At 36.9% G+C, this 27,386-nt stretch overlaps 1 protein-coding gene across 6 annotated transcripts in view; it reads left to right on the forward strand.

Annotated features, from left to right (window-relative positions):
* pard3bb (par-3 family cell polarity regulator beta b) overlaps positions 1-27,386 on the forward strand; it is a 332,607-nt gene that overhangs the window by 39,575 nt on the left and 265,646 nt on the right. For all 6 annotated transcript variants that reach the window (XR_009272746.1, XM_058786234.1, XM_058786238.1 and 3 more), the window contains exon 4: positions 21,498-21,681. Coding sequence is in view for 5 of the 6 variants with exons in the window: in XM_058786234.1 (XP_058642217.1) it covers positions 21,498-21,681 (184 nt within the window). In the remaining variant the exon portion in view is untranslated. The remainder of the gene's footprint in view (positions 1-21,497; positions 21,682-27,386) is intronic.

Here is a 27,386-nt window from a genome sequence, read left to right on the forward strand (position 1 = left end):
CAGTATACATTTACCCAACTATTATCAAAAGTATTTCTAAATAAATACAACAAAACATTTCTTGCGACCTTACGTGAAGTATTATGACAAAATGTATTATGAAGAAGAATTGGACCTGTTCTGCAGCTGCATTAGAGCTAACATTAGCATCATGCTTCTTAAGACAATTTATGAGATTAATAGTACACTTTTACTCAGAACTCACTTCAAACCACCATCGAGTGTTTGTAATAACTTCCTTTTGCCATCACATGTGGAATTTGGTCATTTACTGTTGTTAAAATATGCTTATAGCCTTTTATATCGCTGCACAAATTAGCATTTCAGATGTACACATTTTTTCTCAAGAAAATCACATACAGACCATATCTATCGTAATCATGTGTTTATTATCTAATATAATCTATAGTGGCTGTTGTCATATTTATTTCTGCTGTGTAAAAACCTTAACATGTATGCTCTGGCTGAAACTCACGTTGTTTGTGATGTTACAACCGCCTCTCTGTTCTTAAGTTGCCAGGTATACATTCCAAGTATAATACGCATTAGTAAAAGGATCTATTAAAATTTTTATTTGTCTATATACACTTTAGGCGGCCGTGGTACATTATAAAAGTAGCCCCAAAAATCGCAACCCACGGCTCTGTAATTTTTCCCGCGACTGTATTTTCAAAATGGCCCATTTGTGCCGTTACCCTGGCAACACTGGTTCGCTGTACCCTCATCACACAATGATAGATGACCTTCCACGCTGCGATGACGGGAAGAAGTTGGGGTCAAACCTAATCAAGTGATTAATATGCGTTAAAAAAATTAACATTTTTTGATTAATCGCATGCGCTAACGTGTTAATGTTGACACCCCTAATAAAAATGAATTAAAAAAAAGAGAAAAGTATATTAAATTACTTAAATTAAAATGAAAAATTTAAATATAAAAATGAAAGCTAAAATGTCCATATATTCAAAATATCAGTAATTAAATAACACTGAAATATAACTAGTGAAGACAAATAGTTGAATAAAGTGGTGAAAAAATGTGACCGGTTGCAGAACCGAACATTTACACCTTTCTTGATACATGTATACATTTTGACCTTATTTATCATTTATATAGTTATTTTCCAGAGTCCTAAAAGGCCAATAGTCTAATTTACACAAAAGAAGCAGCAGCAGTTGAGCCGACATTGAGAAGCACTTGAATTTTGGCAGCCATCAGGCATTTTTGGATGAATATGTAAGCGCTAACAAGACGAGAGTGAGACATAAATGTTACCTTGACAGAAAAAGGAATCATTTACTTATTAAGAGTGTGAATGAAAAAAGGGTGAAGGGGAAAACATAAATGGAAAAATAGAAAACTAGCATGAGCAATCAGCAAAAACAGCCCAAGGACTGCTGGAAAAGATGTGTCAATTACTCAACCGCTAATAAGGCTTCTTTCAGCATCATAAAGCAGCCGTGCTGCAATAATAAACAACGCTTTCCTCAGGCACTTTGCACGGGCACCCCGTAAAAGGACCTCATTCAGACTGCAGGTGTCCTACAGGTTAGGGATCAGCTCTGGCTACAGGTTAATCACACATTCCATTTTCTCCTCCAAAGAAATGAAGGGGCGGAACTGGAGGAGTGGAGACATAGTAGGGTGTGCGACGTGTTCGCTGTGTGGCCGTGATGAATTAGGGTGGGTTGTGTTTGTGTGAGATGCAAGAAAGAAGACCTGAGCTCACTACGCCTCCTGGCTTGTGTGATTTATGAGGGGTTTACCTCTTGCTTTTATGAGTCATTATAAATAATAACAGCTGTAATGTACAGCAGTTAACAGTAGTGCTGCATCTAGTGGACATGAATCTAACAGCCTAACAAGAGAAGCAAGACCGAGATAAATATGGTATAGAATAAGGACTGTTTTTAGTCCTAACCATGGCCAGGTATTGATACAGATTTCTCTGTTTCTTTCCATGCTCTTTCTGAAATGTATGATTTCATAACACTTTAAATTTACACAACATTAACAGTTTTACTCAAGAAATGCAGTTTATAAAACGGATAGCTCCGGTCCTTGATTCTGATTGGTTGAGCCAAGTTCGAAGCTGTTGTAAATTACTCAACAAACATACACCTTTGTTTACATTTGTGTGTTGCTCAGTAGGGTTGTTCCGATTCCGATACTACTATCGGAAATTCCACCGATACCACAAAAAATTCTGGCATCGGTATTGGTGAGTACTTGAACCCATGTACCGATCCAATACCATTTTCTTAAACAAGACCTATTGTTATGCCCGCTAGCTTTGCTTAACGCTGCAAATCGGAAATCAATTCTTCTTCGCTGCTCAGAATGCAAACACAGAAAGTTGTGTTGCCACAAGCAACCACTATTTAGAGCAGTGAAGAAGAAATACAAACATGCTAGCAGCCAGTAAATCACTCGCATATGCGACTAAATCTTCACCCTGGGCGACTAAATGATGTCTAATATTAGCCACTGGCTAATAAATGCTCAGATTATACTCGCCAGTGTGTGAGTTGGAGGCTATGTATAAGTTTAGCACAGATATATTTTCACTCGCTGAACTCTGACTGATCGCTTCAGAGTTTCACTCTCCGTCAAGCAATCTGTGCTATTTATCAGATCATCTGAATGGATGCGCAGCGCACCTGTATTTGACGTACCGTAAGCTCTAGTGTGAAGTGCATGACTCGCCGTCGCTTTGCTTTTTTCTCACACGCAAAGAGAGAGAGAGATAGTCTTACATGTAGCGCGTCAATTCTGCATGGTATGTAAACGATATTCTTTGTTGTATTTTCCTGTCAAAATAACAGAGTTCCTTTGGAATTTTTCAGCTTTTAAGAACTGCCGGGTTCTCCGGTAGTAGGCGGAGCTAAAGCGCAAACGACAATCTCATTGGCTGGCGCTCACCTATTATCGTCCCTGTTTTGATTTCAGCAAATCAGTTCGAGCCAATGCAGATAACGTGATTAATATTCATGAATCCAGCAGCTAGTTAATCCTTAGTGCGTTTTATATTGTTCTTAGTAGAATTCATAGTATGATTATCTTATCAGTATTATTGATAGTTTTTTTCCTGAATGACCAAAAAAGCACCACCACCAGTCCTAAGTTCAGTTAAAATGACTAATACGCATTCATACATGGTTACCAAGTTTTAATTCTAATTACTAAAGTTCTATCATTAAATACTACTTGATTATCATGATATATTTATAATGCTTGACTGACTGATGTTAAAAGTGTACTTTTAGATATTTAAAAAGCTGTGCCATTTTCCAAACTATAGCACACCATAAAATAATTGTATCAATTTCATACAGGGCTAGTAGTACATACAGCTGTATAACCAGATACACACCCAGGTATCGGATCAGTACACTGTATCGGCCGATACCCTAAACCTAGGTATCGGAATCGGTATCGGGAAGGGAAAAAGGGTATCGGAACATCTCTATTGCTCAGCAACCACTTTGTTGGAACCACAACCGTTTCTGAGGAACTACATTTTTTGGCGGAAGAATAATGTTTTTATTAATATCATTACACTTTATTTGTTCAGTTTTATTTTGTGAAACCTTACTACATATGTGGAATAACCGTTTTATAAAAGCAGTAAGCCTCGTGAAGCCATAGTTTACAGTGAACCTTTTCATAGACTTGTTTTCTGTGCTATCTAATGAAAAGAAAAGGGAATCAATGAAGGAAAGGCATTTCTGGAGATAGCAATTGTGAATGTGGCGGAAGTGCATGACGTTGGCCTTGTGTAGGAGACCACAGTGACATGGAACCATTGATCTTCTGCTTATGGTACAATCAAATATCTGACTTGTCCATCCTGTTGCTAATGTGTAGTCCTTCAAGGCACATACACACACATAGGACACAGTTTGAAACCAGATTCATAAAAATATCTGAACAACCTGTCAGTGAGTCTGCACTGACTAATTATTGGTTGTGAAGCTTATTTGTCTTTGGTATTTGTTGGTTGTCTTTCCTTAGGATTTAACATACATTTAATTTACCTTTGAGTTAATAAGTTAGCCTACATTGGGAAAAATGCATGATCATCAAGTCTGTTGCTTATATCAGTCTCTCCAGGATTTCACGATTTTTTTTTGTGTGATTTTTGCGATCAAAATGACTGATTTTGTGGTGGTAATTTCCATAAATTTGTGACAAATTTGCGATTTTTTAAATTTTTTTTAATTTATTTTATTTTTTTTAAATTATGGTATCACATTTACCAAATTAACTCAAGTGAAGTCACCTTTATTTATATAGTGCTTTTAACAATACAGATTGTGTCAAAGCAGCTTTACAGTATCAAATAGGAAAACAGTGTGTCAGTAGTGCAGAAGGACAATAGTTAAACACTCAATTTTCAGTTAAAGGTATTTCATTATTGAATTCAGTGATGTCATCATCCAGGGGTGCGTTTCCCATAAGCATCTTTAGCTAACTATGGTCGTTAGTTCCATTAAACTCTATTGGTAATGACGGAACTTGCGACCATAGTTGTTTTTGGGAAACGCACCCCAGCTCAGTTCAGTTCTAATAGTATTTGTGCAATCAATTCGACGATATCACTGGAAATTAAGTGTCCCCATAGGGCTGCACGATTAATCGCATGCGATTTTGAACCAGCTGGAGTTTATTAAACGTGCAGATTATGTATTATGTTAGATGCGCAATATTCACAAATAACAAACAAAATGCATAAAGCTGGTTTATTGTGGTCTCTTAGTCAATTCTGAAACATTTGAACTTTTAAAACAACCTTAGGACCCTTTTTCCACCTTACCTGTGTAAACATTAACAAAGAAGTATTGTAGCTGTACATACTGCTTGTAAATCCAATTCATACATTTGGTATTTTGGTCTCTTAATAAATTCTGATATATTGATATATATATATATTATATATTGATATATAAAAAATAGAAGGGGAACAAATTCAATAATTAAACAACACTGCGTAGTCAGCGTTGGTATTGTATCAGACTTTACTGATCAGTGTGCACTTAATGCACTTAACATTATATGAAATTCAAGTTCAAATGGAGTTAACAAAGTTTTTGACCAGCGAATGACGGAGATGGAGTGTCATTAGAATGGCTGTAACTGTTATCTGAGGCAGCAAGTGCATCGCAATATATGCTTTCATCAACTTTTACAGGTTATACAGGTATAACGTTTATTGTAGCTATATGGGCGCTTAGTTTTTCTTGTTGTTTAATACACTTGGTCAAAATCTCAAATTAAGCGCTTATGCACAGGATATTTAAAACGTACAAAAGTATATTGGATAGACGGCAAATAACCTACTACTTCTCCGCTCTTCAAGCACACAAAAACATTAGCCTTTACAGACATAGTGTTTGAGTAAAGAAAACGCTGTACTATTCAAACATCAATTATTTATTCACCCTTTCATTGCGAAAAAGCGGAGATCTGTCTCCAGGCTGTGCGCGGCGCGTCAATCTGAGGCGGGGTGAAGTTACAAGGTTTCGCTGAGAGATGATCCAATGGCATTACGAGGTTTTACTGACAAGCTCTTTTTAATGCTTATCATTGGTTAAACATTTTTAATAACGAATTATAATAGAGATATGAAGTTTGGATAATTTTCCACGGCACACCTGACTGGGCTAGGGTATAGCAACTGCATACTCTGCCATACGGAAACGCCGCCCCTGCTCACGCAGTATATCGGGATATTGCTTAGCCCGGTCCTTGGCCCTGATGTGAGGAGGCAGGTGAGACAAATTTGCCGCCATTGTTTCTTGACAGACCGCTCACATACACAGACGTCATCACGTGAACAACATCTGAATCCACGTAACGTAAAATAATTCAGTTAGATGATTATAATTTTATGTTATGTGAGGTCTTTTATTTATTTTTTTGCGATTATTTTGCGGTTAAATGACGAATTATGCAGGATCACAAAAAAATGTGACATTTTGTTTATTTTGCATTGCATTCAGCGAAAAACTGGAGGGACTTTTATATATGGATCTATTCAGTAATGCAGCAATACATTGCTGACAAAAACGATAACATGATACTACCACAGCTTTCGCGACGTGATTCTGTGGCACTGCTGTGTTTTTTGAAGATGGTACAACAAAGTTTTCTGCAGAATTCAGATTATAACTGATTTTCTATGTTTTTAAATAATTTACAACCAGAAATTGCAGATGTGTGTCTTGAACCATGCATTGTCATATGAATAATCAGTCAGTAATTAAGTACACTGATTTAAGTTTCACAATTCTGACGTACACAAAACTGTGTTGAGTTGCAGTTTGTCAGACTTTTTGATTGTTTGTTTCTTTTGAATGATGGATGGAACGAACCAGCTTGTGGTTTCATTTGGCTGTGAATCAGACTACACTGGTCGCACTGTTTGCTTTTAAATAATTAAAAAGAACCGCTTCATGACCAGCTTTAACCCATTGTGAAATGTTGGGGAATATTTTGCATGTAGATTTTGTCCATAAGTTTAGTCAAACAAGGTAAATATGACCACATCTAAAGAACCACTTCTTGCTTAATTGGACTAGGCTACATGTTTGCATGTTTATATTTACGTGCAGTTTGTGAGGACAACTCAAAGATGCGTTTCTTGTCATCATTTTGAGATTCAGCAGTGGCTGTTTTCAGTCGATTCAACTGCTGGAAACACTGGTACCCTGATAATTCCACTTTTTTTTTTGGACATATACCATGGAGTATCATGTAAATAGAATGGTACATGAATATGGTAATTGTTTAGAATCATGCATATTAAAGTACTATCTGCATAAAACTGCACAACGTGTGAAGTCTCAAGTAAATAACCTGGAAAACATAGCCAAGAAAACAAAAGCGTGAACAAAAATTGGCAGAGCAAAAATCACATCAGTGAAACCAAAGGAACCATTATTTGGTTTACAATTGTTGATTTTGTTTACATGATTCTTTTTCCCATATGGTTTTCATCCGTTTTCAATTTTATTATTCCTGTTTATGAATAGAATCACCATAAATATTATCACTACCCTGTTACCACCACAGTACCTTTGTAAGGCATCTCAGAACCCACCAACACAGCCATGTCTAAGAAATCCAAATATAATCAGCTCCAACCAATATTTTTTGTTTGCCATTTATTTCAAGTAATATATTCAGCCTGAGTGAAAAAGATCCCAGCGTACAGTTGAAAGCTCCCCACACAGTGATTTCTGACTGCAGGGTTTATGCAGGCGCTGTAGGATACGCAGGGATTGTTAAATGCTGTGTACAGTCAGACATCGTGGTAATTACACTGGGAATGATGTGCTTTGTCTGTGTGTGTGTGTGTGTGTGTGTGGGTTTACTACAGGCTGTGCCGGTCCTGTCAAGGAAACACTTTTGAATTGACAGTTAAACAAAAGCAGAATTGAGGCATAAAGCGGCAGTAGGAGTATGTGTGTGACCTCCCATCAATCACTGACAGAGAGACAGAATCAAAGGAGGTTTTACTGTTGCGCATTATGATTGCTGCAGGATCCCTTAGAAGAAATACTCTGGCAGTAACAGTGATGTACAGTATTGGGACACCTGATCACCAGGTCCCTTTTTGCTTAAAGGTTCTCCACTAGCAAGTCTTATCATTGGGCAATTGACTCACAGTCTGTGTTCAAATTCATCCCAAAATCAGTGAATACAATGGTCACCATCATGCCAATTGCAGAACCGAAAAAACGAAAGAACATTTTGAAATATGGTTCTATTTTGTCTATGCAATGAAAGTCAGTGGAGTCCAAAACAAAATTGGACCCCATTGACTTTCATTGTATGGACAAAAAAACAAAACACCAAGACATTTCTCAAAATATTTTGTTGCACAGAAGTCATACAGATTTGAAATTACATGGAAATCCTGATTGAATGTTAATTATTACAGTTTTCAATCTCTTTTATGATAGGCCAAGTTAAACTCTTTCATTTGGTTGGCAAGGCTCTACTGTATGTATGTATGTATGTGTGTGTGTGTGTGTGTGTGTGTGAGAGAGAGAGAGTAAAGTGTCATGGGTGGGATGCAGTTAACCCTTACAGGAGCTAGGTGGTGCTGTTAATCTATGCTCAGTGTTTGCGTGTGCGTGTGTGTGTGTGTGTGTAAGTTTGAACAGTGAGCTGGTTTTCCTCTTTCACTGGGATCCATCATCTTTATTTTAATGTAAAAACAGGTTAAAGGGATGAAAAAGACATGAGTGAGTGACTACAAACGAATATTGAAAAAAAATAAAGGAGTACATCGGTGAACACTTATTAGTGTTACGTCACACACTGATGACACTTAGAAGGGTTAAAACATGTTTCTTCAGGTTTTGAATAACTGAAAAGATATGTTTAATGTCCTACACATAATTCGAAGCAGCCTGAGTGAGCTATTTTTAAATTATTTTGTGTGTGTGTGTGTGTTTCAGTGTTAACCCTGTAAAGCCTACAGTATATTATTGGATACACTAAGGCCTCTAAATTATCAGCATTATCAAAATATTGCTGAAAAACCTGTTGTGCACAATCCGCTGCTTTCTGATTTATCAAATATGAACAAAAATATTTATATACAATAAATACAATTTATTTTATATGTCAGGCTTTACGGGGTTAAAATCTTTTCTCTTATCTCTGTTTAATTTACTTCAAATAAGCAATTTGTGTATTGATTTCTCAGAAAAGTCAAAGAAGTCTAAACACTGTGACTTTGCTCAACCAATTGTGTTAGTTTAGGGCGGGACTACCTGTTAGTCTGACCAATGGTGTATTTGGTGATGCAAGTGCCACAAAAATGATGCATTTCAGCTTAAAGTTTGCCACTTGTTATAGACACGAAGAAAGAAAATGATGGGAACAGAGGGGTGGGATTAAGCTTGGAAAATTTGGATTTGAAGTCTTATTGCTTACACGTGTGCACTAAAAATCATGTTGGAGCACATGTGGCTTATGCAGCGTGAGTTTAGCCCAGACAAGCAAACATATAGCTCACTTTCTGTGGGACAGTGTCTGTACTCAGGTGTCCCTAATAAATTCCTTTTGATTTTGTGAGACCCCAAAGTTGATCAGTGTGGCCTGGGTTGGCTTGTGTGGGCTTGATGGATGTGTTTTCTTTGGCAGACATGGAGCAGACAGTCCAGTGTCAGTAAACATAATGGAGTCTGGTCGTGCTGGTCGAGTATTACAAAGTTAAGATAAGAAGATTTCATAATAAACACATCCAAGAGATTTCCTGTCCTTCTTGAAATTATAACAAACATGAAGATAAACACGCAGACTTATTTTTCAGTTATGCTGTCTAAGCCTAAAAGTCTGATTTGTGAGAAGCTCACATGTAAAAGCATGCTGAACATTAAACCCAGAGCGTTATTGTTTGGTATTTATTTGATAATTGATAATTTAGTTTTTGACTACCTTAGTGTCCATTGTTTAGCCACCAAAAATGTGTTGACTGGATGCCAATATTTGCTGCAGAAAAAATATTGAAATAAGGTTTTGCACTGTGACGTAGATAGATCAGCAGAAAAATATCTTTCGATAATATTGAAATGTTGTATACATTACCACTGATGATTTTGCAGATGCAAAATTGAAAGTTTTTTGTCAGAAGTTGTACTGTTGTGTACCTGTGTCAATAGTTCAGCAGATGAAAATAAATATTTTTACAAGTGCAGTGATATTTTATACCACTGCATTGATATTTTTTGTATTTTGTCTGCTGAAACAATGAAAATACATCTTTCCAAAAATGTTGTACTGTTGTGTACCTTACCATCTGATGATTTTGCAGACAAAACATTGAAATTGCTTTGTATGTGTGTGTATATACGTGTATATATGTGTGTATGTATGTATGTGTGTGTGTGTGTATATGTATGTGTGTGTGCGCGCGCGTTTTTGTGAAAAGTCAGGACATAGATTTGTATAATGACAAAGGTATGACAGGTATTACAAGGTGAAGGTGACATCTCAGGACATTGACCCATGTCCCCACTTTTCAAAACGCTTATGAATCACTCAGAATGAGTTTTTTTTGGGGAAAGTTGAAATGCACAGTCTCCTGTAAGGGGTAGGTTTAGGTGTAGGGTTGGTGTAGGGCAATAGCACATACAGTAAGTACGCTATAAAAACCATTACGCCTATTGGATGTCCCCACTTTTCACAAAAACGAACAAGTGTGTGTGTGTGTGTGTGTGTGTGTGTATAAACTACTAAAAGTTTAGCAATGTTTTGTATCTTGGTAAGGCAAATTAAAAAAGAAGAGGACAAGAAGTGTACAATGTTATTATTGCAAGTGTTTACATTTCATCGCCTTGGAATTATAAGCTTCTATCTGTTTTCTGAGTGGTTTAAAGTTTTTGCATTCCATATTGCAAAAATTATATGGGGAACAAGTCTCTTTGCTACATGAAAATAGAAGACCCTAAATGTACTCTAAATGTACAATATTAAAATCCTCTCAGATTTTCAAATGGGGATTTTTGGAACAGGTCAAATGCAGATAGAACCTTCTAATTCTAAAAAGTCATTTTCCGCTTGGAATTATAAGGGTTCTATCTTGCAAAACATTAACTGAAGCAACAATTTTCAAGAAATACAAATAGTTTTTTTTATAATTTGTTTTAAAACATAAAATTAGTGTTGTGAGAAATGAGAAAGGTAAATTTAATGCTTTCTTTATCACATTTATTCCATATTTTAGGACAAATAATTTTTTCTTGGTTGAGTTAGGCACAAAGGGCAATACTAAATATATAAATATTTTGTTCAGTGCTAATGTTAATTTTAGCTAGGATTATAGTGGGTAATTAAACACATTATTGAGGGAACAGTTAAGGCAGCTAACGTTACTCTAATCTATCTGACCAGGACTTTATTCCACAAAAAGCGAGAAAATGACATTCTCTTTAGATCAGTATGGCCGAGATAACATGCTGATGTTTATTGTTGTAATTAAGACCCCGTCATTTAAATTTTAAGGACTTTAAACTGCATGAATATTTCGCCAATCATTACAGATTCAGGTCTTTAGCGACCCAGACTTATATCCAACTGCTGCAATAAAGAATAAAATACCTGTAAGCATACTTCCTTACCTTTTGAAACTTAGAAGGGTTCGATTTGAGCAGATGATTTTACCATCACTGCCATTGTCAGAGCGCATTTCCCCAGTATACATTCAGCATCTGGCTCATATTCACGATCTCAATATATTCTCAAAACTATCGTTTTCAGTATCTTCAAAAACAAAATTTTGATCGCTGTATTCACCACATCCACCATCAAACGACAGTGACACTTATATTTCATTATATACAGTAATTCATCTGCAGTAAAATCATTCAAGCCAGTTCAATTTTTGCAGATGATTATTTTTTTATGCATGCGCTAATTATGAGTGAAAAATCACGTCATCATTATGTTTTAAACAGTGCCACTTTGTGGAATAAAGGTGAATTGCACTTATTGATTATGCAGACACGTAATTATTATTGTTTAATGTTTAATCTTTCCTGCTGTTATGGAGCGACATGACAAAGAACGTTGATCCTGATTGGTCCTCTTGCATGCATTCGAGGTGCTGATTGGCTGATTCACAGATAGAACCTTGTAGAACCAAGTTAGAGTTGGACTTTGTAGATAGAACCTTTTTGTTTTCTAAATAAAAAGTCCTGAAATGTACAAAACTTAAAAAAAACCCATCACATAATGTAAATAGAATGTCATAGAATAAGTTCAAAAATGTCAGATAGAACCTTATAATTCCAAGGGGACAATTTGTTATAATTTTGTCCTGAAGCACTTTACTTGTGAACATCTCTCTTTTAAATTGATGTGGAGAAAATGAGCCTAAACATGTTATCTGACTGGAAGGCAGGTGCATTTATCTCAGTTAAGTACTTTCCGTTTTTTTTTTCTTCTCTTGCTGGACCTCTTTTGAATCAGATACTGGCTTCTTCAGTAATGAAGTAGTCACTCCTTATGCTGACTCCACAAAAGCCTGGAGCGGCCTGATTCATGACTGCTTTATGCTAAATCTGACTGCCTCCATCCAGCACTAAACAACAGAGCAGCATATTTAAGAGTCTGCACTAACCACCTGCATGACACTACATTTAGTTGATTAACATTCTATTGATTGGGAAGGGCGCATGAATCAGCAATAACCAGTTTTGATTAGTAGGAGGATGAAGTGAACATACGTTTTATTGATGTTTGTGGGCGCAGGCCATAGGCGAACTCTTTTCTTATAAATGGGTCTTTCTATGCCTCAGTCGTGAATGTTCTGGGGGGGGGGGGGCATCTTATTTGTTTCTTTCTCGTTTTTAGCAGCATCTCATTTCTTTTTTCTCTCCTTCCAGCTCTTTTTTATGTTTCTCTTTTATCATTTTTATATGTTACTCCCTGGCTTTGTTCCAAACATAGTGAGCTGCTTGTATAAGCAGCATTTTAAAGGAATAGTTCACCCCAAAACAAAAATTTTGTCATCGTTTACTCACCCTCATGTCGTTCCAGACTTGTATAAGTTTCTTTCTTATGTTAAACACAAAAGAAGATATTTTGAAGAATTTTGAAGAACCAAACAGTTGTCGGTCCCCATCGACTTCTATTATAGGGAAAGTCAATGGGGACCATCAAGTGCTTGATTACCAGCATTCTTCAAAATATCTTCTTTTATGTTCAACCTAAGAAAGAAAGTCATACAAGTTTGAAACGACATGAGGCTGAGTAAATGATGACAAAATTTTCATTTTTGGCTGAACTATCCCTTTAAGGCATCATAAGTGTGATCCCTACACAAAGGCACAGAAATGTAGGCAGCGTGACCGTGCTGTATTCTAAGATGCTTTTTTTTCTCATCTTAAGGCAACATTCTTCAAGAGGAAAATCCCAGAATGCAATCTGGTGAGTTCAGTGAAAAAGTCCATCCAAGATGGCGGCTGCAGTGAACGAAATGTTGAACAACAATAATACATTCACTAGTGGAAAATCTTTATTGAAAAGTTTTTTTTTTTTTTACACATCACTTGTGTATGTGTATTGTGTGTGTATGCGTGTATTTTTATTCTTAAGTATTGTGTTGTTAGCATAGCATGCTAGCACCAGACTATGTGTGCTTTGCGTGAAGGGCACTATTTGTGTGGCACTTACAGTTGCTGCTTAGATAGAGTGTTGAAGGCAGCTCACTAGGTCTAGAGCTTTTGTCTCTGTCTCAGATCTGCAGAATGTAGTGTTGTCCAGCATGCTTTGCCAGGCTGCTGTGTTCAGAGCACTTTTCTGCATGTGTTAAACACATTAAGACGGATGTGTTTACGACACTCTGGGGTACAGGGTTCAATGAGAAGGACCTTTGCCACACCGCATAACTCAGCAGCCTTTAAGCCCAAGAGAGGGAGCATGGGATTGCGGTTTAGAGGTGGAGAGACAACTAACACTGTCTATACCGTACACGAGCTTTATGTTGTAACACCGACTAGATTGCTTGCATTATATTCGGCAAAGCTGTCTACACTGGAAGTTTGCTGGAAGCCTTCAGTTCCCTTCCCGTTTCTGTTTCTAACACACAACAGCTATTCCTCCCACGTCATTTTCTCTGCTAGTCTGTAGTAAAATTATTTTACTTATAAACACCATATGTCAGCCAATATAGTTGTTTGATGTCTGATGCCAATACTTTGTTTGAGAGCAGGCTGGCTTATTTTAACACTTAATTTAATGCGCAATATTTACTATAGCATGTTTTATAAGATTCTCATTAAAAATGATACATCCATTGAGGCTGAATTAAATATTTAGTTTATTTGTTAGATATATTACTGTTCAAAAGGTCAGGATTAGTACAATTTTTTTATTTTATTTTATTTTTTAAAGATTTTTATTCAGCATGAATGCATTAAATTGGTCAAAAGAGACATTAAAAACATTTATAATGTTACAAAAGTTTCTATTTAAAATAATGTTCTTTTGAACTTGCTATTCGTTTAACAATCCTGAAAAAAATGTATCATGGTTCATTCAAAAATATTAAGCATATAAATGTTACTCAAGCAGTAAATCAGCATATTAGAATGATTTCTGAAGGATCATGGGACACTGGAGTAATCACATGAATAAATAACTTTTTTTTTCTCTCTCTCTCTGTATTTCGGATCAAATACATGCAGACTGGCTTCTTTCAAAAACGTTTGTTATGTAATCTGTATCTAAGCCAGCCAATAATGTTTCTGGCTAGACTTGCTAATTTAAATATTATTTAAATTTTTGGTTCATAACAAATAAGTAGCTATATAAAATTATTATATTTTGTTTAGATTTGCTATTTTTAAACAGCCTATTCCAGGTAATCTTTATATACCAATGGATTTCTTTTGAACGTGCCAGTGGCACACCAGTTATTCACCAAATTTTTATTTAGTGTACAACTTCAACGCTTCTAATGTAGATTATCTTGACACGACGCTGCTCATGTCCTGTGTTGAGTTAAATGAAGGTTGATTAGGAGAGATTTCACGCTCTCTCTTAAAAAATGTCTTTAATACTTTCTCAACGCATTCAGGTTGCAAGATTATTATTTTCTTTTACAGGGATATAATGGTTTGTTTTAATAAGACTTTATCATGGAGGCAGAGGAGAGCAGATGATCTGTCTGACTTGTCACTCTAACAGTTTTCATATCCTCACACAGGCTAATTTAGGTGCTGTCGATCTGATACAGACACAGCCCACATTAAAGCACGCACAGATAAATCTTTCAATATCAGTCAGTAACCCATATGGTACCCATATATTGTGCCATTGATGACTGCTTTGTGTTTCAGAGCTGTCTCTGATGCTCCACGCTAATTCATCTGCTTGAATCCATTAGATAAGTTTGAACTTTCTCTGCAGTGTCACAGGCCGTCACTAGCAGACCTTCTTGGACGGAGGAAGCAGCACGCCATTTTCGTCCTCTCTCTTATTGTCTCCTTCCACTAATAGAGTCGGTTTTGTTATTGTGCTTGACAGGTTCTGATTCCGCTGTCAGATGTAATTTGCCATCGATCTCACACCTTTTACACACCTGTGTGAGTGTGCTCTCTTGTGTGTGTGCTTTTTTCCGTCCCCCATCCATGTGACCGTGTGTCTGTAACCATGTCCGTTTCAGTTTCAGACTGTCATATCTGTAATTAACACCTCTAGACTGCTGCAGAAATAACAGTCATCAGTGTTCAGACAGCGACTGTGCCACTCAAACTCCCGCTGAATGAGATATCGATAAACTAGTGGATAATCCATATTCAAACGCTCGCAATTTGGGCTGAGAGTATGAACAGCTCTGTAAAAATGAACGTTATGTTGTTTAAATTGTAGGATGACAAGTAAAATGCCGGTGTCTGGTTTATTGTGAGGACTCGGACTATCTAAGGACAAGAGGAGGCTATTTACCCTGTCGAGCAGTTCCACTTGATAACAGACTATTGATCCAATTTTGAAGTCTGAACGCCTCAGTATTGGTTCCTCGTGAAGCCCGAAGGTTGTTGAGGGTGGTGTGCACTTGTGGGAGTGTGATTCTTGCGTGGTAAAGTGAACTAGACCGGGTCCAGTGGGTGCATGATTGGTTAATCGAACTGATGGATTTAACTCATTTGGCTAAAGTAAGTTTGGACACATTTGTTCTCCTTGTATAGAGGCAGTGCTGTGATTAAATAGGCAGGGTTAAAATAAGTGGCAGTATTGAGTTGGTTCCTGCTGCAGGCCTGTTCCTTGGCCCACGTGTCTTAATTTCCTCAGGTTTGCTTAGAGTTTATCCAATTACACCTCAAGAAACGAGATGACTTCAGATTTTTCATTTCAGGCAAGGTTTATTAGGACTATTAGCTATATGGAGTTAAGACAACAACTTAGAAAATTTGCGTTGAGGCTGCTAATCGTCTCTTGTGCTCAGTCATGTAGAGCTTTGGTGCTCAAGCGAGCGATGTACTGTAGGTTTGTAATGTCATTCCTCTAATTTCTGTGTGCAATGATTCAGTCAGAACTCAGAGAGCTTGTCAATCTACAGTTCACCGTCATTTACCATGGAGTTACTGTAGTAACACTAACTGCACCACGATATTGTGGCAAAAATGTGAAATATTCATATCTAATTTTATAATATTATTAATGCAGACACGTATTAACCCTCTGGTATTGTTCATTTGGGGGGGGGTCACACTTGTGTTGTTCGCGAACACCCGAAATTATTTTCAGTAAAATCAATGTAATATTATTTTTTTTTCCATAATATTTTTTCTTTTGTATTTTGACAGAATTTCATGGTACTAATTAAAAAAAATTATATTAATATTTAGACACACTCTCAAAGATAACTTTTTGTAAAGGTTTAGATTTTAATTTTTTTTGTTTGAAATTTTGGTTTATGTTATTTTGCATTAATTTTACTACAGTCAAACCTGAACACAGAGAAAGCCTTTTTGTTACACATAACATCAAAATTCAACAAAAATGTAACGCAAATGAACAGGAATGCTTTATCAGAGATTAATCAATCTGATTTCAACCTCTTATTTGAGTCTTCTGGCTCAATTTTGCCATATTGTTACAGCCACACCAGTTAATTTGTGTGTGTATAATAATGTGTGTCTGTTTTGTACTCTTGATGTTTTAGTGTGTAACCCCTTCCTTGGCGTCTGTGTTTTGACTGCATTTTTGGCCAAATTATTGATTTTATTTCATGCATTTCATGCATGCTTTGTGTTACAGTCACACTAGTTCATATACGTGTCGGTGGGGGGTGGGCAGAGTGTGTCTATTTTGCACTCTTGATATTTTAGAGTTTCACCCCTTTATTGATGTGCACTCTTTTTCTGCATCGTGAATGATTTGTAGATTGTACACGCAAAGAATTTTCGTATTTTTGCATATTTCCCGTTCATTTCCGAACAACACAAGTGTGACCTTTTTTTTTTTTTTTGTGGTCACATAGCGACTGCGATAAGTCAAGTTTCATATCATTCCGATGAATTAGCGATTTTTAAATTCGAAACACTTTTTTTTTCTGGTCTAAAATGACCGAACAACACCAGAGGGTTAAATGTATTAAAGGAGTAATGCAATATAATTTAATGTAATTCATATATTTGTGATTAAGCTATAGCGTTTGTGCATTTATATCTAGACTAATGATTTTTTTTTACACATAGCTTGAAACCATATAGTTTTGGATAATGAACATTAATTTACATCTGCATCCCAACTCAAGCTACTGCTAGTGTCAACTGAATCTACAGTCAAATGTGTATTTCTAAGAGACAAAAAAAAGTAAATGCAATATTATAATCTATCTATCTGTTCATGACCACCAGATTACCTTTGACCTCAGTCTGTGTCACACTGTTAGATGTGATATTTCAATATCGATCATGTATCAGTACATCCATGCCACTTATAGCTCTATCCCTCCTTTAAAATAAGTCTTTTTTTCACTCAGTTTATTATCTGTCAGGTAAAAGTCTAAACTCTGATTGCTTGTCAAAGTATTGTAATAGCACACCTCTTATGTCGATTTGAGATGACAGTGTGAAATAGTGCGGCAGATTTTATACACAAGTGTTTGGTGTTATGATGTGTTTTTTTAATTTATTTATTTTTTTGCGTGTGTTTGGTGGTAGTGGATGGTGGTGTTAAAGATGAAACTGAATTGAATCCTGTCTGCTCTCATATATGGGCAACTCTTACACATGTTTCCCTTCGGATGCTGGCCCAGCCAGTTTTATTGGAGGGCCGACATTCTGCTAGAAATAAATGAGACATCACACAGAGCCAAATAGGAAGGGAGACAGAGAGAGAGCAGGAAAGCGAAATATTAGCGTGAAACCCTTTGCTCTCTTTTCTGCTTCCTTCTCTCTCTCTTCTCCCAGGGTGAGCAGATTGATGACATTTCTAAAGCTCCATGCTCTCTCCTCCCTCTGGTACAGAGGAAGGGCTCCTCTCCTCTCCTGCCTCTGTGAATAAATCAAAACCCTTCCTCACTGATCATGCCCCAGCCCTTCTGCTGTGTGTGTGTGTGTGTACACGTGTGTGTGTGTGTGTGTGGAGAGGTTCTGGCCATGAAGATCTGTCAGGAATAGCAGTGGGCCTAATCAGAAATAAGGGTTTTGGTCTTGGGAAAGGAATGATAGCAATCAGTGATGGATGGATGGATGGATGAATGGATAGATGAGGAGGTATTGGTTGAGGGGAAGTGAGGATTGCGTTGAGGGGAAGTTTGGAAGTGAGAGATTCCTACTTGATAGCTCTGTTCCAAAACCTAGTGAGCTGCCTTGCTGTTAACTACCTACATAGGCAGCATCCTAATTGAATTCAACCCCAAAAGGGACAAATCGGTTTACATAAGCTGCAGCTCCACAAATGATTAACACACGACTTGCTAAGCCAACAATGTGATACTCTAAGATGCAGAAAAATACATAGCACATACAAATATTTGGTAACATTTTGTAATTCAAATTAAAGTACTATTAAAGGGATGGTTCACCCAAAAATGAAAATTCTGTCATTAATTACTCACCCTCATGTTGTTTCAAACCCGTAAGGTCAAATTAAGATATTTCTGATGAAATCCGAGAGCTTTCTGACCCTCCATGCAAGCAGAGGAATGCACACACATGCGCCTTGGTACTCTTGTGAACCCACGTCGAAGACTAACACTGAAGAGAAGAAATTGTTGAATAAAGTCGTTATTTTTGTTTTCTTTGTGCACAATAAGTATTCTCGTAGCTTCGTAACATTACAGTTGAACCACTGATGTCACATGGGCTATTTTAACGATGTCCTACTACATTTCTGGGCCTTGAACATGGTAGTTCCAATGCTGTCTATGCAGGGTCAGAAAGCTACAAATATCTTGATTTGTGTGTTGTAAGATGAATGAAGGTTTTACGGGGTTTGGAACGAAATGAGGGTGAGAAATGAATTACAGAATTTTCATTTTTGGGGGAACTGTCCCTTTAAAATCAACTTTCCCTTCATTCGCTATAAAGAGTTGCATTTTTTCACAAAATGTTGTGTAAGACAGGCACTTCTGTTTTAACTTAAAGAGTTGTTTTGAAATTCAGAGTTTAATAATTAAGTTTATCTAGGATGATAAAAGGTATGTTTTTTTTATATTACTGTTCAAAGGCTTAGGTAAGATTTTTTTTTAATTAAACAAAAAAAAAAGAACTCTTATGTTCATGGCTGCATTATTTGATTAATGTTTTAATATTAATTAACATTAAAATTGTAAAACATTATTACAATTAAAATAACTGTTTTCTATTTACATATTTTAAAAAATGTAATTTATTCCTGTGATGCAAATCAGAATTTTCAGCAGCTATTACTTCAGTCTTAAGTGTCAAATTATCCTTCAGAAATAATTCTAATATGCCGATTTAGTGCACAAGAAGAATGACAGTTAAATAACCCCAGTCTCATAAGGATGGAGATGAATAATAAAAATGATGCATAATGCTGTATCAGAGTCAGTAAAGAGATATGTTGTATCCTGAAAATAACACTGTCTTATTTAAGTCATACACACACACACACACACACACACACACACATTCCTGAATGTCACAATGTGTATTGTTTATTTATGTGTTTACTCTCCTGCTGCCTCTCTCAGGCAGGAAACCTCTGGTTTTACCAGCAAACTCCTCATTCTGTCCCTGACTGCATTCACTCACATACACATATGCTCTACATGCACAGACGCACACACGTGGAGGCCGCTAGAACAGCAGTGCAGCAGAAGTCTAAGTGCAGTGTCAGTGACTCTGTGAATAGGGACGGATGCATGTATTTAACTGTGCTGATGAGACCGGCAGGCCTCACACACACAAAGTGAAGTGAATAGATGTCATCGCATACTGAGATCAACCCATTACACGCTAGCCATGCTGGGCTCTTTAGATGTCCTCTATAGCGTCCTCATCCACAAGGTAATGAAGGCCAGTGTGCATTGTTTGATTCCTTTACAATGACTTTTTACAGTGTTGCCCGAATTCTAAAATGTTTCATTCCACATATAATGCGTTATTTTATAACCATAATGCACTCTGATTTATAGTGTAAAACTGACACTTGCTGATGCTACCATTCCAATGTGAAAATGTTTTTTCTAGAAGTCTCTTATACTCACGAGACTGCATTTATTTGATCAAAAATAAAGTAAAACGTTAATATTATGGAATATTAATGGAATTTAAAATAACAGTTTTCAATTTGAATGCATTTTAGAATGTAATTTATTTCTTTGATTATAGTCTTCAGTGTCACATGATCCTTCAGAAATCATTCTAATATGTTAATATGATGCCCAAGAAACATTTCTTATGATCAATATTGAAAACAGTTGTCCTGCTTAATATTTTTGTGAAAGCCCTGATACAGTTTTTCAGAATTCTTTACGAATATAAAATTCAAAACAACAGCATTTATTTGAAATAAATCTTTTGTAACAATGTAAAAGTCTTTGTCACTGGATAAATTTGCTGCTTCCTCGTTGAATAAAAGTATTCATTTCTTTAAAAATCATCAGTCTATTTAAAAACAAAATGTGTTTTGCGATATAATGAGAAAAATATGCAGATTGGTAATGAGTAATTAATTTTTAGACATTAACTTAAAGTTAATGGCAAGTGTTTTATCTTTCTTGATTTCTCTGGTAATTTGCTGAGAACATTAGTGTTGAAGGACTGTACGCAGACAAAATGATCATTTGGTCGATGGTTCAAATATTAGGTTTGCTACTTTAGGGGTGAATGAACTCAAATCACTCCCTCATTTTCATTTACTTTATTGTGACCTGCTGTATGTGGTGTATAGGCAAAAGTGATTAGTGGACAAATTAAAAATTTGGACACAGCCATTATGTGATGCTTGTAGAGTTGTCTTTAAACAGCCGTTGTGTTGTTCTGATTACATATCACCCAGATTCTAAATGGTAGTTTCCAAAAATGTACATGTGTTTGATGTGTGTATTTCTGGCATTGGGTATGGATTGTGATGTAGTCTGTATGTCAGTCTGTGCTACTTTAATTGTTTTAAATGAAAGCTAAACTTGATGGCATCATTCTCAGTGCTTCATCATGGTATTGGGTGGGTGATTTGCTTCTTACGATTTATTTTGCATAATCATGGATAACAGTTTTTTTTCACCAGGAATTGAGCCGTTAAGCATGATTATTTGAAAAATTAAGTTGGAGTAATGTGCACTGATTACAAAAACCAACAGTTAACAACTTTTAAAGTCTTAAAGTTTTAAAAGTTATTGTTATAAATCAATTCCCCTATGTAGAAAATGAATGAATTTTTAACTTTTGAAACGTGAATGTTGCACCCTGTTCCTCTACGAGTGTCTCTTTATCTGTACATTTCAACTGTACGTGACCTGTATCTGCTCTAATTGTACTACTGTGCTGTGTGTCCCACAGCTAATCGCTGTATACGAGGAACAGGAGGCCCAGCAGAGGGGCGCCATGAGTCCCGGCAATGGAACAGGGACAAGAAGCAGCCTAAACGGACAGTCCAGCCCAGAACCCTATGACTCTGAGCTCGCCTGCTTCCAGCCAATCAAAGGAGGAGAGATCGAAGTCAACTCATCTGCTCTCAAATCCAGTATGTATCCAAGAGAAAAGATGAGCACAGTCTGTAAAAAAGGTATTGGTAATATATCCTTGTTAGAGAAACAGAGCTGTGATCAAACATGAGCACTTCTGAGTTAATGGTGAGTAAAATAATAGACTGCCAATATGAAAGATGATATTATATGCCATAATCAGGGCCTGTTTTAAGCTTGAAATGCTCTGACTCACTCATGTAGCTGTGAACAAATGAACACCATTCTTACTGCATTACGGCACTCTTTCATATTACAGGATCACTTTTAACACACAACTCGCCGTTTCATAGCTGCAATAATATGTGCCTGAAGAATTTCACCATCAGAGAAAAATCAGTTGATGCTGAGAAGTAAGAAACTTTTATATTCAGACCTACAGCTTTTTTTCATATATTTGGGACATGTTCTCTTAGTTTGGACAGGTCTGGAATACTTCAGCCGTTTCAGTTCTGTACTACTGCTCCTCAGGGAACTATGTGTTTTTCATCTGGGCAGGTTTCACCTCTGCTTGATGTCATGCACACTTCCAATACAGAAAACTCGCACCTATTTCTTCTAAATGTCACTGTGTGTGTGATTTAGAACATGTTTACACTCTGAAATTAAACCCTGAGTGATATAAGCCGGGGAATCGTGTGTATGCATGTTCGCATGTGTGAGTTTCTTTGTGTCTCCTTGTAAATCTGCCCCTTTGTGTTTTAAGTTTCCTTGTAAAAGTAGACATGGGGCTTGCAAAGTTCAGCGTGCTGGAAAAGTGGCTTTTTTTTCGCGATCCAGGCATTCCTGGGAAGTGCTCGAGTTTCCTCGTCTCTACTTCAAGGTAGAGGTGTCAGTTGACTGAGTGATCTTTTCCTCTTTCATTCTCCACGGCTGTAAATATGCCGTTTGTCACGTCGACAGGGTCTGACATACATCTGTATCTGGATCATTTGTAAAGAAGAGAGATCACACGTGCCTCTGCATATACAGCCATGATGTTTGAGTGGGGAAAGAAAGTGGTAGGAGAGCGTTTGAAATTGTAACTCAAAGGTGTTCACACATGGCGTATGAACATAAACCGGTCTGTGCTCTCTGTCTGGCAAAATTATGGGGTCTCTAGGTGTGTTTAAACACTTGACATTAACATGCGTTTTCAATAGAGTCCTGCAGTGATGGAGTATTTTTGTTGGCCAACCTGGACGTTAGCATCACTTAGGTTCCCTCAGTAAAAACCCATTTGGATTTTTTTTCATTGGCTTTGAGATTATTGCAAAAAACAATCTCCACAAATGAGCACAACAATGAATTTTGAAGCTTAAATAAAATTGCCAAAAGTAAAAAAGCTAAACAGAGGCTATAAATAGAGTTGGGTATCATTTGAATTTTATCGATTCCAATTTTTAATGATTCCTCTTTTCGATTCCAATAAGGGGATATATATATATATATATATATATATATATATATATATACACACATACATATGTACATACATACAGTTAGGTCCATATATATTTAGACACAGGCACAATTTGTATTATTTTAGCTGCTGACAAAAACTCATTCAAGTTATAGTTATATAATGAATATGGGCTTAAAGTGCACACTCTGAGCTTTAATTTGAGGGTATTCTCATTCTCAAAATTGGAAGAAAGGGTTAAGGAATTACAGTTTATAGTTTATTTAAATAAAAGGTATATTTGTGTATAAAGTTGGGTATCATTACTATTCCCGGTCCCGCCCACTCCCGATGACATTTTTTCCTGTACCGTCCCAATCACGTGATTCGTAGCGATTTTGTTTCCCATCCCGCGGGATTCCCGAAAAAATGTCAGCCTCTACTCCGCATCTGATTTTCTATAACCAAACCAGTTCCAAATTGTGGAGGTAGCTCCTTGCTTAACAACAAGCTCCTCCTCAGCCTCACGTCCGCCTTCCGCCATGCTTGTTTTCACTCCGCACGTGAACAGTGAATCGGTCGCGCACAAAACTACGTCATCAACTAGACTTATCGTTATTATCGCGAGGAGACAATTTTTTATCGTGAGGAGAATTTTCAACGGTATATCGCAAACGATAAGATATCGCCCATCCCTACTATCTATCTATCTATCTATGTATATCTATATGTATGTGTGTGTGTGTGTGTGTGCGTGCATGTACAGTATATATACATATACATATGTATGTATGTATGTAGCCTGTGTGTGTGTGTATAATCATATGTATGTATATGTTTGTGTGTGTGTGTGTGCGTGCGTGCATGTACAGTATATATACATATACATATGTATGTATGTATGTAGCCTGTGTGTGTGTGTATAATCATATGTATGTATATGTTTGTGTGTGTGTGTGTGTGTCTGTTTGTTCTGTTTATTGAATGCAATTTAAATTATTCATATAATTATTTACAGGTGAAAGAATGACATCTGAATGTATTTTGCATGAAAATGCACTACTTTGATAAAAATGCATTTTTCTCAGTTTTTTGTCCAAAATGTTGTATTTTTGATGGTACCCACCTGCATTCAAATGGTGATAAAACATGAACACATGAAGATAGAATAAAATAGTTTTTTTGTTTAAAAGCAGAGACTTGGTTCTTTATTTTGATATATAATATGTTCTTATATTCATAGCAGAAAATATTCTGAGGGCCGTCAAATTTAGGTGAAAATCATCAAAAATGCTGGCGGTGGCTGGCAACTTTTTAAAAACGCTGGCGGGGAAAGAGTTAATATGTACCTCCCCCTTTTTCAAGGGACCATAAGTAATTGGACAGTTGACTCAAAAGTTGTTTCATGGGCTATTCTTTCATTATTTCTACATCGATTAAGCAAGTAAAAGGTCTGGAGTTGATTCTAAGTGTGCCATTTGCATTTGGAAGCTGTTGCTCTGAACCCACATCATGCAGTCAAAGGAGCTCTTCATGCAAGTGAAACAGGCAATTGTTAGGCTTCAAAAACAAAACAAATCCATCAGAGAGATAGCAGGAACATTAGGAGTGGCCAAATCAACAATTTGGTTCATTCTGAGAAAAAAGAACGCACTGGTGAGCTCAACAACATAAAAAGGCCTGGATGTCCACGGAGGACATCAGTGGTGGATGATCGGAAGATCCTCTCCATGGTAAAGAAAAACCCTTTCACAACATCCAGCCAAGAGAAGAACACTCTCCAGGAGGTAGGTGTGTCACTGTCCACAATCAAGAGAAGACTTCACCAGAGCAAATACAGAGGGCTCACCACAAGGTGCAAACAAGACCAGATTAGACTTTGCCAAAAAACATCTAAAAAAGCCAGACCACTTCTGGAAAAGCATTCTTTGTACGGCTGAAATTAACATCAACCTGTACCAGAATGACAGGAAGAAAAAAGTATGGAGAAGGCTTGAAACAGCTCATGATCCAAAGCTTACAACATCATCTATGAATCATGGTGGAGCAGTGTGATGCATGAGCATGCATGGCTTCCAGTGGCACTGGGTTACTGGTGTTTATTGATGACGTGTCAGAAGCAGCTGGATGAATCCTGAAGTGTACAAGGATATACTGTCTGCCCAGAGTCAGTCAAATGGAGCAAAGTCGATTGGGTGGTGCTTCATAGTACAAATGGACGATGACCCAAAACATGCAGCAAAAGCAATCCAGGAGCTTTTGAAGGTAAAAAAGTGGAATATTCAGCAATGGCCAAGTAAATCTCCTGATCTCAACCCGATGTGCATGCATTTTCTCTTGCTGAAGACAAAACTAAAGGCAGAAAGACCCACAAACAAACAACAACTGAAGTCAGCTGCAGTAAAAGCCTGGCAAAGCATCACAAAGGAGGAAAACCAGTCTTTGATGCCCATGAGTTCCAGACTTAAGGCCCCTGAAAATGGGGGACTATGAATAAAAATGGTTGTAATTCCTAAGAATTTTATGTTATATTTTTGTTCAACCCCTTGAGTTAAAGCTTGAAGTCTGCACTTCAATTTCATCTTGATTGTTTCATTTTTAATTCTGTTCTGGTGGCATACAGAGCTGAAATTATGAAAACTGTGTTTGTGTCCAAATATATATAGACCTGACTGTATATAGGCCTGTATAATAATTTTAACAAATACCACAGCAAAAGCATCTAGACCAGGGTTCCTCAAATCTTGCCCTGGAGGGCCAATGCGCTGCAGAGTTTAGCTCCAACCCTGATCAAACTCACCTGTCTGTGATTTTCTAATGATCCTGAAGACACTGATTAGCATGCTCAGGTGTGTTTGATTAGGGTTAGAGCTAAACTTCGCAGGAAAGTGGATCTCATGGGCCCATTTGAGGATCCCTGATCTAGACTAACTAAAATATAATTTTTTTATAGATTATTATTATTAGGGATAGTTTACTCAAAAATGAAAATTCATACATCATTTACTCACCCTCAGGCTGTTTCAAACCTCGAGTTACCAAAAAAGTTACAGAAGTTATTCAGTCAAGATCACGGAGTGATTTTCTTATTCTTTTGTTCTTTGAATAACGTTAATGGCACAGCCGGTAGCTGGAATATTAGGCTGTTGTCACTTTAAGACCTCATGCACAGATCTAAGATACTGTTATACATATTTTCTTTATCATCACCAGCATCACCACCATTTTCAACACAATTTTTCAACATTTTTCACCACCAGCTTTCAAAACTCTTTCAATCTTCATTTAAAATCTTTTTTTTCCCCCTGAAAGTTTGACTTAGAATAGTTTGTAAGATTGTGATTATAAACATGAGGCTCTCAGAGAACCTCTGTAGTCTCATTTAGAAACTTGTCAACAACCGCCTTTTTCAAGACAAGTAAGAGCTCTTAAAATATCACAAGGGGTATTAAATGTATTTTATGTTGTAGAATAAAGGACCTTGTTTCAGGCAAAAACCCATAAAAAAAATCCATTGTTTTCAGGATGATGAACTGGGTGCATTTGTGGTTTTTGGCCAACAGAAATATGTCATTCTTGCAGCAATCTATGATTGTTGTTGCTATGATTGTGAAGGTGCAAATGCATCCTGCACGCATGGTGATTGGGTCACTGAACAGGTTTCAGACCACACTTAACAAAAGACTATGCCTTTGTGATGTGGTTGCACGAATTTGTGTACACCTCCTTATTTTGTTGAAACTCATGATCCTTGCAAACATTTATCTGTAATAAATAACCTTCCAAATCAATGAGAGACACACCCTGGTAGTTCCCCAAATACCCAGCGCATGGCCCGACCCGCCTCTCTAAGTGGATTATTCTTCCTGTTCAAATGAATGCTCAGCACTCAGCCATCCATGAACACAGGAAGAGCACACGTCGTCACAATCCAATCAGCCACCTTTCATTTAGTTATATGATGACCTGGGAAATCCCTGTTACCAGAGCAGCCCTCTAATACTATTTTATGCTCTATAGGTTTGTTTTATTACCCCAATTAATTCACAAAGCAGAAAGGCAAAAAAATCAATTTCAGCGTTTTGAATAGATTGTTCACCAGCTGGGCAGAGCAGAGGAGGAGGGCTGAATTTGATGTAGAGGTTTGCCTTTATGCAAATCTGAACGCCGTTGCTTTTAGCTACGAACACTTGATTTCATGTATAGGACATTGCCACAAGGAGTGCTGTATTGGATATTTGTGTGAAATTTTATGGCCAGTTGTATGGTCAGTGTCACTTTCTATTTGCAAAAAAATACAAATAAATAAATAATTGTATATAC

The sequence above is a fragment of the Onychostoma macrolepis genome, chromosome 09 (genome assembly GCF_012432095.1).
Source record: "Onychostoma macrolepis isolate SWU-2019 chromosome 09, ASM1243209v1, whole genome shotgun sequence".
NCBI lineage: Eukaryota > Metazoa > Chordata > Actinopteri > Cypriniformes > Cyprinidae > Onychostoma > Onychostoma macrolepis.